This window comes from Microtus pennsylvanicus, chromosome 15, assembly GCF_037038515.1.
Source record: "Microtus pennsylvanicus isolate mMicPen1 chromosome 15, mMicPen1.hap1, whole genome shotgun sequence".
NCBI lineage: Eukaryota > Metazoa > Chordata > Mammalia > Rodentia > Cricetidae > Microtus > Microtus pennsylvanicus.
Genome location: NC_134593.1, coordinates 34,905,719 through 34,921,095, shown reverse-complemented (window position 1 = coordinate 34,921,095; position 15,377 = coordinate 34,905,719). Strand labels below are relative to the sequence as shown.

General features: G+C 44.1%; 1 protein-coding gene across 1 annotated transcript in view; it reads right to left on the bottom strand.

Annotated features, from left to right (window-relative positions):
• Positions 1–4,129: 4,129 nt before the first annotated feature.
• Nufip1 (nuclear FMR1 interacting protein 1) overlaps positions 4,130–15,377 on the bottom strand; it is a 30,038-nt gene continuing 18,790 nt past the window's right edge. The window contains exons 8-10 of the mRNA XM_075948921.1: positions 13,455–13,571; positions 8,732–8,958; positions 4,130–6,045 (exon numbers count right to left, since the gene is read on the bottom strand). Coding sequence (XP_075805036.1) covers positions 5,929–6,045; positions 8,732–8,958; positions 13,455–13,571 — 461 coding nt within the window. The 3' untranslated portion in view covers positions 4,130–5,928. The remainder of the gene's footprint in view (positions 6,046–8,731; positions 8,959–13,454; positions 13,572–15,377) is intronic.

The window sequence follows — 15,377 nt, the reverse complement described above, 5'->3', positions numbered from 1 at the left end:
ACCAGCAGACAAGCAAGTGTCTAGCAGTAAGTGCTAGCTGTGATCCCAGCCCTTGAGAGGTGGAAGCCGGAGGACCAGCCTTAGCCACCTAGTGGGTTTGAGGCCAGCCAGGACTACAATAGACGTTTGTCAATATATACATATCCAATAAAACTCAGGCAAATCCCCAATAAAAACAAGAAAAAGCAATACCTGAGCATTCCAAGAAAATCCTGGAATCGAAACATGCTCTTTCCAGCAACGGTGGTGTGAGTCAGGCCTCTCAACCTTGCAGGAGGCCACAGGAAACCAGTCCAGGAACCAGAACAGGAGTCAGGGCCTTAGGGAAGTAAACTGCAGATCCACTTTGAGAAGGACAAGGGCTTCTGGGGTCCTGGAAGCCTTGTCCACAGCCTGCCACATGTTCTCCCGTGGGTCCTAGGGACCAGCAAGTGCCAAGGTCAAGAAGGCGCTGAATAAACTGGCCAAGAAGCACAATACCCTTGGTGTACGAAATGAAGCCGCTCTCACAATCCCCGGGTGCAGGCCAAAGAAGGCTGCACACAACAGAGCAAACAGCCAAGCTGATTGAAGCCCACCACCGACTTCCAGATGCTCTCTGCGGCTGAGGCCCTATGAAGGTGACAGGGGAGCCCCTATCCATCTAACCTGGCTGTGAAGTCTGCCCAAGCTCCATTAGAATGCAGGCTGTGCTTCGGGTAAGCTCTGGTGACTGACGTGGGTACATCTCAACGTGGGCAAAAGAACAAGGGGGTAAAACAGAGAAGCATGAGACAGAAAAAACACAGCCAAGATGGTAGGGGATGACTTAAACGTTTCAAGAATTTCAGCTAATGCTAGCGGATGAAAGCTGCTTGCGGGTTGGAATGATGGCTCAGCTGCCCTTCCCCAGCACCCACAACCACCCATAACCCCACTCCTGTGGAGGTCTGACAATTTTTTTCTGCCTCCATAGGCATCCACACACATGGCATAGACTCTCATACCCTCTAAATAACTTTGTTTAATATATTAATTAGGGGGGGAAAGGTTAAAAAGTATTAAAGATATTGATGACAAGAGTATTCCAGTGAGTTCCAGAACAGCCAGGGCTATGCAGAGAAACCCTGTGAAGAAAAAAGAAGCAAACAACAACAAAACAAAACAAAAAAAAGCTCATAGTTATAAAAAGTATAGTTTGTCAATTCATACAATATTCTCAGAAAATGTGCAAAACTACAGAAATATGGGCTCAAATAATTATCAAGCAAAATACAAAAATCTTTGTATCCCAAAACTGGGAAAGCACAAATATTTACCATTTACTCCACAAAGGAAAAACATACAGACTATATTCTTCTACCCATTTGTAAATTTCAAACATACTTTTAAACAGTTCTTGCTAAAAATAAAGGTAACTGGGCTGGGGAGATGGACCGGTGGGTCAGAGGGCTTACTGGACAAGCATTAAGACCAGAGTTCAAATCTCTACCATGTACATAAGAAGCTGGGTGTGGACACAGGCGTCCCCGTAAAACCAGTGTCTCGGTGCAGCAGACAGGAACATCCTGGCCACGTCATTTCCAGAGAGTGACTGAGCAAGCACCCCCCACCCCCCCAGGCAGTCAAGCACTCACAGTCATACAGTCACACATACATATTCACATACTACACAGATACACAGACACAGACACAGACACACACACACAGGGGTGACGACACTAATTTGTAATCCTCCTTGGAACAGACAACAGAATCTACATCGCAAACCTGTGAGACATAGTCAAGACAGAGCTCAGAAGAGAGGTTTCAGTCTGAACCACACCTGTTACAAAACAAACTGAGCCGAGTGCGGTGCACACCTTTCATCCCAGCACTTGGGAAGCAGAGACAGCAACAGCTCTGTGAGCTCCAGGCTGGTCCAGGATGCACAGCAAGACTGTTCCAAAAGACAAACAAGAACAACAAAAAAGCAACAACAGAAACAAAACAAAAACGAAATGGCCAAAGTAAAATGCTTTCTACCCAGTTTCACAGTGACTGCTAAGAGCCTTTGAAATACGGCGATCCGTGTAGTAATGCAGGCATCTGGGAATTCATTCGTGAACTTTAAGCCTGAGGAATGCACATGCTAACCGCTGGTAGACTGCTCACTCACTCACGGTACTTTAGGGATCAACTTGGTTTCTAATTTGAGTTCTTCCCAGGAAGATGAACTGGGCTGAGAACCACATCCCTGAATATACATAAATTAATGAGTTTCCTGAAGTCAGGAAAGGCCTGTGTGCTTCTGTACTGTGATTTAAGCACAGGGGGGACACAGGGAAGGAAGGCTCAACAGAATCACATGTGCTGAACTAGGTGCTGAACTGGGCAGATTAGCTTTTCGAAGGTAAAGTTAGCTGCAAACGTGGATGAGCCAGTCAAACAGGCTGGGAAACAATGGCTGATCCCGAATCTGTAACTGGAATCTGCGGTATCACCAGTGTTCCCAGTCAGGCATTACAGCGTCCTAGAGATAGGTCAGGACCAACACAAGGGGCTTTCCCTTCTGCTTTGCAAGTTAAGATCCACAAACTTCAATGCAACTTCACATAAAAGTAGATTTTTCAACTGTAGTAACAGGATTTTTTTTTTCTTCAGAATCCTAGCCTTTCAGTTATCCATCAAAAAGGTAGAAGGGAGGGCTGTAGAGGTGGCTCAGTGGTTAAGAGCGTTGTTCTCCTAGAGGACCTGGGTTCAATTCCCAGCACCCACATGGCAGCTCACAACCTTCCTCCAACTCCAGTCCCAGGCAGGGTACCTAAGACCTCTTCTGGCTTTCACAGCCACCACGCACAAGCATGATACACAGATACAGTTACAGGTGGAACAGCTATGCACATAAAATAAAAAGGTAGAAAGCTACATGTAATAGTTGGCTCACAAGACACCAGCTCAGCAGCCTTCATTTACCTTAAAACATTTACAGGGGAACAAGAGAGAAGAAAAATGTGCTATGTAATGAGGAGGGTGCTATTTGGGGGCAGGTGGGACTAGGAAAGTCGGAATAGCAAATAAAATGTCACAGGAGAAGTCATTACTTTGAAGGAACACTAAAAAAAAAAATTAAAATCTTAAAAGCTCACTTGAAAAATAAACCTTTTTTTAAAAAAAATTATTATGTATATAGTGTTCTGCCTGCAAACCACAAGAGGGCGCCAGATCTCATTACAGATGGCTGTGAGCCACCATGTGGTTGCTGGGAATTGAACTCAGGACCTCAGGAAGAGAAGTCAGTGCTCTTAACCACTGAGCCATCTCTCCAGTACCTCCTAGAAAATAAATCTTAATTGTGTATCCTGAAAGAGATGAACACTCCCATCTCCTCATAGTGTATCTTGAAAGAGGTTTTTGAGGCTCAGAGGTTAAGAGCATTGCCTGCTCTTCCAAAGGTCCTGAGTTCAATTCCCAGCAACCATATGATGGCTCACAACCATCTGTAATGGGGTCTGGTGCCCTCTTCTGGCCTGCAGGCATACATGGAAGAAATGCTGTATACATAATAAGTAAATAAATATTAAAGAAAGAAAGAAAGAAAGAAAGAAAGAAAGAAAGAAAGAAAGAAAGAAAGAAAGAAAGGAAGGAAGGAAGAAAGAAAGAAAGGTTTTTGAGAAGGGTTTTCTGTGTAGCCTTGGCTGTCCTGGAACTCACTTTGTAGAGCAGGCTGGACTCTGAACTCAGAGAGATGGGCCTGCCTCTGCCCGTGCTGGAGTTAGGCATGTGCCACCATCCTGGCTTATACATAGTTTCCAACAGCATGTTAGAAAAACGCCAGTATGATTTTGAACCTTTTAAGAAGCATTTCATGGAGCTGGAGAGATGGCTCAGAGATTAAGAACTCTGACTATTCTTCCAGAGGTCCTGAGTTCAATTCCTAGCAACCACATGGTGGCTCACAACCATCTGTACTGAGATCTGGCGCCCTCTTGTTGGAATCACCTTTCTGTGATCTGTTTCTCTTTTTCAGCAGTTTTTCATTTAGACCATCATTATGGTTTTCTAACTTTCAATACCTAAGCTCTGGAAGTGGAACTGATAGAAAATTTTTTTTAATTCATAGACTTCCTGATTATATTAACTTGATGTTTATTTTTGAATTTTTATTATTGTGTGTGTGTGAGAGACAGAACAATAATGAAGGTCAAGAAGACAAGCCTGGAGTTGGTTTTCCTCCCTATTTTTGTGTAGGCTCTAGAGACAGAACTCAGGGCTTCGGGCCTGTGTGACAGGGTGTTTTACCTACTAAGCCATTTTGCCACTATTAAAAACAACTTTCAGCCGAGCACACAGAAAGCCCAGCACACAGAAAGCAGAGGAAGGTGGATCTCTGTAGGTTCTAGGCCAGCCTGGTCTACAAGACAGCCAGAGTAGTTACACAGAGAAACCCCACTCAAAAAGTCAACCAACCAACCAACCAAAAATTCTCTTTTGCAACAAAACAAAATATATCTCCCTAATTATGTCTGACTAAATTAGCATTTAAAAAAGTGTTGCCTGTTACTACCCTTCAGTTCTTCCCTCAACCGTGGGTGTACGCAACTGAGTGGGGCAGCTGGGAAAGGTACAAAGGACCAGAAACTGTTTCAAAATCCCACATGCAATGAATGCAGTGTCTGGCTGCACATGCCAGCGCTGCATTGTGTGACCTCACTGTGGTTTTAACCCTGAACACACATCTTGCACAGTCCTCACCATCATACCATAATAATTGCCACCTTCAACCTCAGCTCAGATTGCAGATGGCCGTGGGGTTGTGAACTGCATTGCCTCTCACTATGCATACACTTTCCTGCTCCTACGGTTTGGTTACAGAAAACAAAGACATTTGATATATTTCTGCTGCTATGTTCCACAAGTTCGTATCAAATTAGTATATCATTAGATCGCATGGCGTTTGATTTTAAAAACTGCTGTTTGCATTGCTGATTTGAGCTTCATAAAAATCCTTACAAGGATTCTAGCTTGAGAGTAAGACTGAATTCCCAACAATTTCTGAAATGGCACTCTACATAATTTTGTCATTTTGTTCTACATACTTATGCAAAGTAGCATTTTCAGCATTAACAATTACAAAATCAAAATATCAATTAACTCTGGAAAACGATGAAGATGTTATGCATCGTGCGGAAAATATTCAGCCAAGATGTAATTCTTATATAAAAACAGACATACCCACCTCATTAATATGCAAGTTCATTTCTCTCTAATGAATGATGAAATTATATACACACCAAAAAACTGTTTTAAATTAATTTCCTTTGTGTTTTTCTATCTTTGACTTGTATACCTGTCTTGTATACGTTTGTAGGTCTGAGGTCACACAAACATTCCTTGGGAAAAGAGGTCGTGAACGGAAAGCTAAGGCGCCCTGCATGGTCACTGCTGTGGAATAATCCTTCTGTACACTGTGTGAATGTCGCTATCATCGGTTCAATAAATAAGCTGACTGGCCAATAGTTAGGCAGGATAAAGTTAGGTGGAAACGCCAAACTGAGAATGATGGGATAAAGGAAGGGTGGTGTCAGGAGACAGCCATGAGCCACAGGGTAGAGGGTAGGTAAGAAACAAGGGTTAATCCAAACGTAAGAGTTGGCTAGGAACAAGCCTGAGCCATGGGCTGAGCATTTATATCAGTATTAAGTCTCTGTGCTTCTATTTTGGAGCCAGCAGTTGAGACAGCAAAATCTACAGATTACCACCCCAATAACACAGACACACCCTTAAAAAAAGACCAGCTGTGCATTTATTTACATAAAGCCAAAGGACAGACTTAAAATCCAACATGATATCCCATGAGGCTTACAGTTTTACCACTGCTCTGATCTTTAAAGCTGTGGGTTTACTCTGCTTACTGGAGGGTGGCACTCTCTTCCATGCTTCTCTTCCACGTGCGGAACCACAAGGCATCTACTCAGCCTCAGTTTTCACAGAATTAATATTGAGTCCAAAAAAGTCTTTTTTGATGATGTACCGAACACACTGTAAAATCACATTTCTTTCATGCCGAATGTCTGGAGCGAGAAGCTAAAACATACATTAAAGAAAGATTAGCTGTTTAAAAAAATTTCCAAGAAACACAACTTAAAATACCATGTCCCCTCCTAAAAGAAACAGAACAGAACAGATTTGTCAAAATACAAATTTCTTTTTCCATTTACCTTGTTCACATTTGGGCTCCTCTAGGAAGAAAGAGTAAAGAACAGGAAAGCAGAACTTAAAACTCATGACCTTTCCCCTACATTGCAGGTACCACACACATACACACACACACACACACACACACTGGTGCAGGAGTACTCTCCTGCACACTCAGTTCCTTGAGACAAGAGCACCACTCAGCACAGAAATTCCACGGCAGCCTGGCCAATGTAAGACTCCACTGACTTAGAGACACTCTTAGAAAGTCAGTAAGAAATAATAGAGAGGGCTGGGCAATGGTAGCACAAGCATTTAATCCCAGCACTCGGGAGGTGAAGGCAGTCGGATCTCTGTGAGTTCAAGCCCAGCCTGGTCTATAAGAGCTAGTTAGTTCCAGGACAGGCTCCAAAGCTACGGAGAAAGCCTGTCTCGAAACACCAAAAGAAAGAAAGAAATATTAAAGAGGATTCCCCCAAATCCAAGTCTATAAATGGTAAAAACGAAGTGTGTTACCTACAGTAAGAGCTGAAAATAGTACGTAAAAACACCTCCACATTCCTTGATTTTTCTAATCACAACTGAAAGAAAGCTACAATTCCCTGGTATCCCGAAAAAGTACGTAACGAAGAAGTCGTGTTATTTGCCAAAAAGAATTTCATTTGGATGTCTCTCTGAGGTCTGTCCTGCAGAGCAGAGGCACACTTGGTGCTTCAACAGCATCCAAACAGACATCTGAAACTGCAGCTGACTGTGCCGAGCAGTCACACAGAGCACACCTGCGATCTGATTTACAGGAAGGACAGACAGGACACTGGCTACAGCAGAAGCCTCACCTGAGCCGCAAGACTTCACTTTAGCGCCACTAAAACTGCTTCTTTTAGACAGGAGAAGATCTGATCTCTGAATAGCACCATCCCCATTTCTCAGAAGCAAGGCACACTGCTCCCTTCTTGAAGCTTCAAGTGTGTAGTAAATGTTCGAATACATGATGCTGGTAAAGCCATGAAAGCCCAAGGCAGATACAAATAGAGGCACACTCAGAAAAAGGCAAAGGCGACTTGGGGCAGGACACTTCAAGACTTGTCTTGACACTATTTTGTGTGTGTGTGTAGAGATATATATATATATATATTTCAAAAGATTCATTCATCCATCCATTCATTTTTATTTTATCTGTATGGGGGTTTTGCCTGCATGTATATATGTGCACCTGGTGCCTGTAAACCTGGAAGGGAGTATCAGATACCCTGGAATGGGAGTCATGCACAGTTGACAGCCAGCATGTGGTGCTGGGACCTGAAGCTGGATCCTCTAAACTGTGAGCCATCTCTGCAGCCCTCAACATGCATTTTTAAAACAGAAAATGATTTTCTTTTCCCTCAGCTCGCCACTGTATTTAGCTGTGCTTCCAATGAAAATGTAACCTCAACACATACCTCCTCTTCAATAGTTAAACCTATACTTAAATGTTAAGAAGTGATGGAACCTGTAATTGTTCTGCATGTACTGAACACCACCTATATGTCAAACATAGCTTTAGAGGTTAGACATCCACACATATGCGTCTCCAAGGAACACGCGAGCACACAGCACCCCAGTGACCCAACCTTTACTACATACACACAGAGCATCCCAGTGACCCCACCTTTACTATTCACACAGAGCACCCCAGTGACCCTACCTTTACTATACACACAGAGCACCCCAGTGACCCCACCTTTACTATACACACAGAGCACCCCAGTGACCCCACCTTTACTATATACACAGAGCACCCCAGTGACCCCACCTTTACTACATACACACAGAGCACCCCAGTGACCCCACCTTTCCTATACACACAGAGCACCCCAGTGACCCCACCTTTACTATACACAGATCACCCCAGTGACCCCACCTTTACTATACACACAGAGCACCCCAGTGACCCCCACCTTTCCTACATACACACAGAGCATCCCAGTGACCCCACCTTTACTACATACACACACAACATCCCAGTGACCCCACCTTTACTACATACACACAAAACATCCCAGTGACCCCCACCTTTCCTACATACACACAGAGCATCCCAGTGCCCTACCTTTACTATACACACAGAGCACCCCAGTGACCCCACCTTTACTACATACACACAGAGCATCCCAGTGACCCCACCTTCACCACACACACAGATTACCCCAGTGACCCCACCTTCACCACACACATAGAGCACCCCAGTGACCCCACCTTCACCACACACACAGAGCACCCCAGTGACCCCACCTTTACTACATACACACACAGCATCCCAGTGACCCCACCTTCACTACATACACACAGAACATCCCAGTGACCCCACCTTTACTATACACACAGAGCACCCCAGTGACCCCACCTTCACCACACACACAGAGCACCCCAGTGACCCCACCTTTACTATACACATAGAGCACCCCAGTGACCCCACCTTCACCACACACACAGATCACCTCAGTGACCCCACCTTTACTATACACATAGAGCACCCCAGTGACCCCACTGTTACAGTGAAAGTACGGGTACGACGGCGTGAAGAAACAGTACTCACCATCTCCAGGAGGTATGGGTGACGCGTTCGTGGTTCAAATAAGGGGTGGCAGTGGCTCCTTTTCCTCTTCAGGGCTACCTTCCTGAGCCCATGCCTCTGGCTCTCCCACCTGGCTCTTGGGACAGTTCTACCCGTTGTTTTGACACTTTGTCGTGGGCTCTTGGGAGGACTGCTATGAGGAATCTGGGGTTCTGGCAGAACATCCACTTGAGTCTTGATGGGGATTTCTACATGTGCAGACAACAAACATAAAAAGAAAAACCAGATCAAAGAGTTTAAAAACAGCCAGAGAAGTGTAAGAATCCTCCCAGCCATAATACTGGCTACCTAATAACTTTTTTGTTTTGTTTTGTTTTCCGAGACAGGGTTTCTCTGTAGCTTTGGAGCCTGTCCTGGAACTCCCTTTGTAGACCAGGCTGGCCTCGAACTCACAGAGATCTGCCTGCCTCTGTCTCCCGATTAAAGGTGTGTGCCACCACCGCCCGGCTCCAATAACTTTTTTTTAAATGTTTTTTTTTTTGAGACAGGGTTTCTCTGTGTAGCCCTGGCTGTCCTAGAACTAGCTCTGTAGACCAGGCTGGTTGAACTCACAGAGATCCACCTATCTCTGCAGCCCAAGCATTGGGATTAAAGGTGCCACCATCAATGCCTGACTTAATTTTTTGGGGGGATGGGGCAGGGATTACCCAGTAACTTAAACCTAAAGACTTTACAGCAAGCTCCACCCTACCTAGGTGCTTTACCAATTATTAAGGAGACCACCTCAAGAGTATAGAAAGCACCCATCCAAAAAGCTTGGGACTCCTCAAACGAGTAACAAATACCAAGGCACAGGAAATATGCACACAAACACAAAGACTCTTTGAAAACAGAACGACTATTTAAACAACTGCAGGGGAGGAGGCGATGCCAGCCGATGGCCTCTGCAATAAGGAAGGGAGAAAATGGAAGCACGTCGCCACACACCTCAAGAATGCACAGCTGTGTATGAATGGCCTGGACACCTCACGTAACAGACAGAATGGTCAGATCAGGAAAAGAACAAGATCTAGCTGTGGATTATACCGATGAACCAAAATGCAGGCACTCTTTGCCTTATGTTGCGAACCAGCCTTATCTCTCAACTACCAAGGAAGCACACAACTGACGACGGTGCACACAAAGTAAAACATTACAGAGAGAGGATGGGGATGGGAGAGACACAACACACTTGCCCATCAGAAGGATGCTGCACGGCCCCACCAGAACCAGCAGCAGACCTCAGGACAAGGACTATTGCTGGGGATAAAGGACAGCTTAAAGTGCTATCGGGTTGACATGACAAACATGAACGAAACACACCAGGTGCAATGCCCCACACCTGTCCACCCAGCACTGAAGACAGGTGGGAAGCTGCTGGTTCCGGTTTAGCCTGGGCTGCATGGTGAGGCCTTGTCTCTCAAAACAAGAGCAAAAACAAGCAAACACCTTATAGAGTATCAACTCTTTTATAAACAAGTGTGAGTGTGTGCGTGGGTGCACGTGTATGTAAACACGTAGCAGGTCTTCAGGCTGGCTAGTAAGCGCTTTTATCCACTGAGCCATCTCACTGGCTCCAAAACAAGATTTCTCAAAACTTAAAGAAACCGAAAGAAGCAATACACATAGGCCAGCAAAAATAGCTCTTTCTCTTCAGGCTGAGTTCAGGACCTAAGTTCAGTCCCTGGGCCCAACATGGTGGAAGGGGAGAACTGACCTCTGCAAACTGGTTTCTGTCCTCTGTGAGTTTATGTGTGTGCACGCGCGTGCACACACACACAGAGTTAAAAACAAAGAATAAATATACAAATCTATCATTAGAGGAGGAAGCTCCAACTCTCAGTAAAACAGACAGAAGATGAGTGGAGATGCAGAGGTCCACCACCAACACTAAAGACAGCTAAAGAACATTCTATCCAGTGTGTATTCTTGTCAAGTTCACTGGCTAGGGTTGGGCCATGAGGATGGCTCAGTAAATTGGAAACAAAATAAAACAAAAAACCCCAAACCTAAAAGCATGTAGGTTACATTTTTGACTCAAATGGAATGAAATAAAACTAATGAACAGGAAACTAGGTAGAACCCTACTATTTAAAAGCCAAGCAATACTTCTGAGTGCTACTCTAGGATACGCCCCCCCCCCCCTTCCCGGCACACGACAGGTACAATTCTTGAAATCTACATCTTCCTGTACACTCCCGAGGGACAGATGGCTGGCAGCCCCTAAGGAGCTTCAGGATGGATGCAGGTGGGTGGTGGGATGACTTGCTTCTTCAGTGATGAGGGAAAGAGGAAGCAGAGAACTGTGACCATAAACAGAACAGCTGGGAGCCCTGCAGCCGACAGTGAGCACCACGGGCGCAGCAGTGAGAGCTGCAGCACCATTCCCCATCGTTCCTCAACCTTCAACTGTCGTCACTCAGCCAAGGACGACAGGCAGGTGAGTCAGAGCTTACACAGTCGAATTTCTAAGGACTAAGGACAACGAACCATTTATACTTTCTCTTAACATCTGTCCACTAATTGTCATATATTAATATAATGTCCACCAATTCAAATCAGTTCTAAATACGGCTACACTATCCTTTTAAGTTAAATTCATCGGTTTGTGGCATTTTAAACCAGTTCTCAGTTTGGGGTTCTAATCATAGCTGAGTCAAGGAAGCTGTATGAAGACAGGAAAATCATCAGAGCGAACCACTTAAAACACTCCTTATTCACAATTCTGGCAGTCCTGGATCCAGGCACACCCTCTCCACTGCTTCAGTCTCACTTGGGGAGCCAGCCCTCTTTAACATGCCTAGAAGACAGTTAATGTGAGACATCGGGGAGCCACTGGATGGCTTGATGAGGCTGAGTTCAAACAATAAAATAATTCTTAAGATCTAAGAGTACTAAGCAAAGGCGTTCTCTTTAAGGCAAGGAGACTATTTAAATAGTTAAATTCACACAAAAATCTGAAACGTATTTATCTGCTGCTACTATAAAAGAAGCTGCATACCCCTTTCCTGTTCAGGAAGACAGCAAATGACACAAACCAGGGGCTACAAGCAAATGCAATAACATAGTTGGCTTCTTCCCATTACCAAGTCCCCAAACCTACATTTTCACATAAGTTCTGCCACACACTATGCTAACAAACTTATCCTCTCCAAACCTGATGCCCCAGAAAGAGAAGGTGTGAGATTTCAAAGACTTTTAGTTTCTTTTCTTCCTTCCAATTTAAAAATGGCGGCACCTCAAACTGAAGACCAGAGTAGGCGGGAGTACTTATCAAATGCTTCATCTCCAGAGGGAAGAAGAGAGCTTAGTCCGCCTTGTTTCTGTGGGATTCATTAACCTGTTAATAGCTTTTCTCCTTATCATGTTATAAATACAACTGATAGGGAGGAAATATAATATGCGTTTAAAGAATAACTCCATCTACCTATCAGTATATGGGAAACAAGAGTAAGAAACAAATACTGTTTTTCTTAAAGGTAAAAGAAGGCAGCCACCTGTGAAGGGATCCGCAGATAAAGCCAAAGTAGCTTACATTTCAAAATCCAAGTAGCTTTTAACTGCCAGACGAGCCCATAGCCCTAACGGCAAAAACATTCCCATGTCACAGACAGACACATAAACACCAAGTTTTGTATCGAAGCCCAGCTCTTCCTTAGTCCACATCCTCCAAGTACACAAACACTGTCATCTGAGAGACTGCTAACTTCATCCAGTTACATTCCCTTCGTTATACACAAACACTTTATCTCTTACTCCTAACCCCAGCTCCGACTTTGATCACACCTTCTCCGTCACAAACACACCAACTCTCACAGTAGGAAAGGCCTACACACAATTACCAAGCAGGACCAGGTTTGGCCAACTATAGGACATTGGTTTATTCACTAAGTATATACTACATTATTGGTGTGAATCCTGGATTTAAAACTACACTCTATCAGATTGCTAGCCCATCACAACTCAAGTATGTGGCCCTAAAAGAGAGGCTGCAGGAGGTAAACTGGCTTATCACAACAAAGCCACACACACTATCTGGAAAGTAAAACATGTCTCCTGGGCATTGCTAACTTCTCACACTGAATCGTGAAAGAGTTCATTTCTTCAATCCTTTAAATCAAACAGATGAGGACTGGAAAGACGGCTCAGGAGTCAAGAGCCTGCCACACAAGCCTGAGGACCTGACCTCTGACCTTCAGGAAAAAGCAGGGAGGGGGTGGTGGCATGCATCTGTAACCTCAGTAAGCTCTGGGTTCAGTGTGAGATCCTATCTCAAAAAGGTGGGGAACAATCTAGAAAGACATCCAATATGGACCTTTGGCCTCTGCACACGCTGCACGTGCATATACCTACAGGCATGCACAATACACACAGATAAACACAAGTGCAGGGCCACTATGCATTCCAAGTGAGACAACTTACACAAACGTGTTCTATAAACAGCACTGTGCCAAACAGACTTCAATTTTATTTTATTTCATTTCATTATTTTTTGGGACCAGGTTTCATATAGCCCAGGCTGGCCCTAAGCTGAGGATGACCATAAACTTCTGATCTTCCTGAGTGCTGGGACCTCTATTCCGCTATCAGAGGTGTTACAGACATGACAAGGGCCTGAAATGGGACAGTGTGTTGCATGCTGGATGCTACCATCGCCCGGCATGAACCAAAGGCAAAAGCAACAAGGAGCGTCACCCCGCCTTACCTTCTGGTTCACTGTCTGACCCGGAAACACTGCCGTAGCTGCTCATCAGCGAACACAGTGCAGGTGTCACCTCCTTAGGAACCACAGTCCTCTGCGGCTTCTCTTCCTTATCAGACTCTACAACAGAGGGGAAAGAACAATGATTCAAAGAGAGTGGCCCAGAGCGACTTCTCACCTGCAAGGGAGACAAGCCATTTCTGACGACCTCTTCCATCTTTCCTGCCACAGACAAAGATTCTAGGAGGGCTAAAAACTTTGTTTTAAATTTTTAAAAAAAGATTTATTTGTCTATTATGTATACAGTGTTCTGCCTGCAAGTATGCCTACATGCCAGAAGAGGGCACCAGATCTCATTACAGATGGTTGTGAGCCATATGTGGTTGCTGGGAATTGAGAACTCTCCAGGGGAAGCAAAGAGACAAATGTAACTGTACACAGCCTAACTAACTTACCATGTTTTGTGGGTTATGGAATTTGGCCCTTTCCTAAATTAAATTAATTTACAGTCTCTGCTATTACAGGTAGCAGAAAAGCCAAAACACTCATTGAGTGTTATTGGGCCAAAATCGTTAACTCTGAAAATTAGATTTAGGAATACATAAAAAATTTGACTTTTTCATTGTTTAACATTTAAATAAACCAAACATCTAAGTCACGGAGTTCACGTAAATGAAGCTAACCAAAGCTTCTAAGAACTCAGTTCAACAAGCCAACAGGAGAACACGGCAAGTCCTGAAGAGGCTGCGGAGGTGAAGGTTTGATGGCAGCCCAGAGAGCCTCTGTAGCCCCAGGACACCACTATTACATTCATTTCTGGCAGCTCTAAAACATTAGCACTGAACCAGACAAGCCATAAAACAAAGCTGGACTGAAGACAGCTTGTCTATTCAACAAATCAATTCAACCCACAACCAATATGAACGCTTCAAGACTGAGCCAGCAATCCTCATCGAGCCAGCCTAGGGAAACCAAAACATGAAAAAGCCCAAACGAGGAAATCTAAGTATCTTTGTATGTGAATACTGGCTGTGCACCTCCTCCACATAGGTATGTAAGAGGGGTGAAGACACACCTACCATCCACATTACCAAATGTTAGCTGATGCATTAACAATGTCTCAACTATTCCTTGATTTCAAGCTAGACAATGAACTTACCTTGCATATTAATAAGGAGAAAGGAAAATATGCAGGTCCTATATGCGCATTATGAATGCTAGCATGCAGTCTGTTCCTTCACTGTGGAAATGACCATAGAACATGAACTCTTCCAAGGTCTAAAGAAAGAAACTGACCCTGTAGTAGCCAAATGTTATATTTTTTAAAAGTCTGATCTTACTTAGGTCTTATCAATCCGAAGATTTTTATATGGCTTTTACAATTGTCCTGCCTCTGTTTCCTGAGATTTCTTGTGGTTTTTACAACTCTCCTGCTTCCGTTTCCTGAGATGTCTTGTGGCTTTTACAACTCTCCTGCTTCCGTTTTCCTGAGATGTCTTGTGGCTTTTACAACTCTCCTGCCTCCGTTTCCTAAGTGCTGGGACTCTAGTGACAGAACCCTACACCAATTTTGTTTTGTTTGCTGACAAACATCAAAAAGGATAAGCCCCTTGGCGCTCACCAGCGGTTGATGACATCACTGACTTATTACTGATGTTTAATTCGATTGCTGGATGGCCTGCCCAGTTTCTCTATACTTTTCTGAAGTTAGGATCTTCCTCTTCATTCCTTGAAATGAGTTACTATTCCACACTTAAATTTGAGTATCCACTCAAGTAAAAAATACCTTAAACCTTTGACATGTTAAAAGCACCACAGTTCTCAGCAGGTGTTTGAGGAACAGGTACGCTGCCCTGAAGCAGTGTAATTATTTGAAAACAATTATTACTAAGGTATTCTAGTGGCTATTTTGTAATTCTCTTTCCC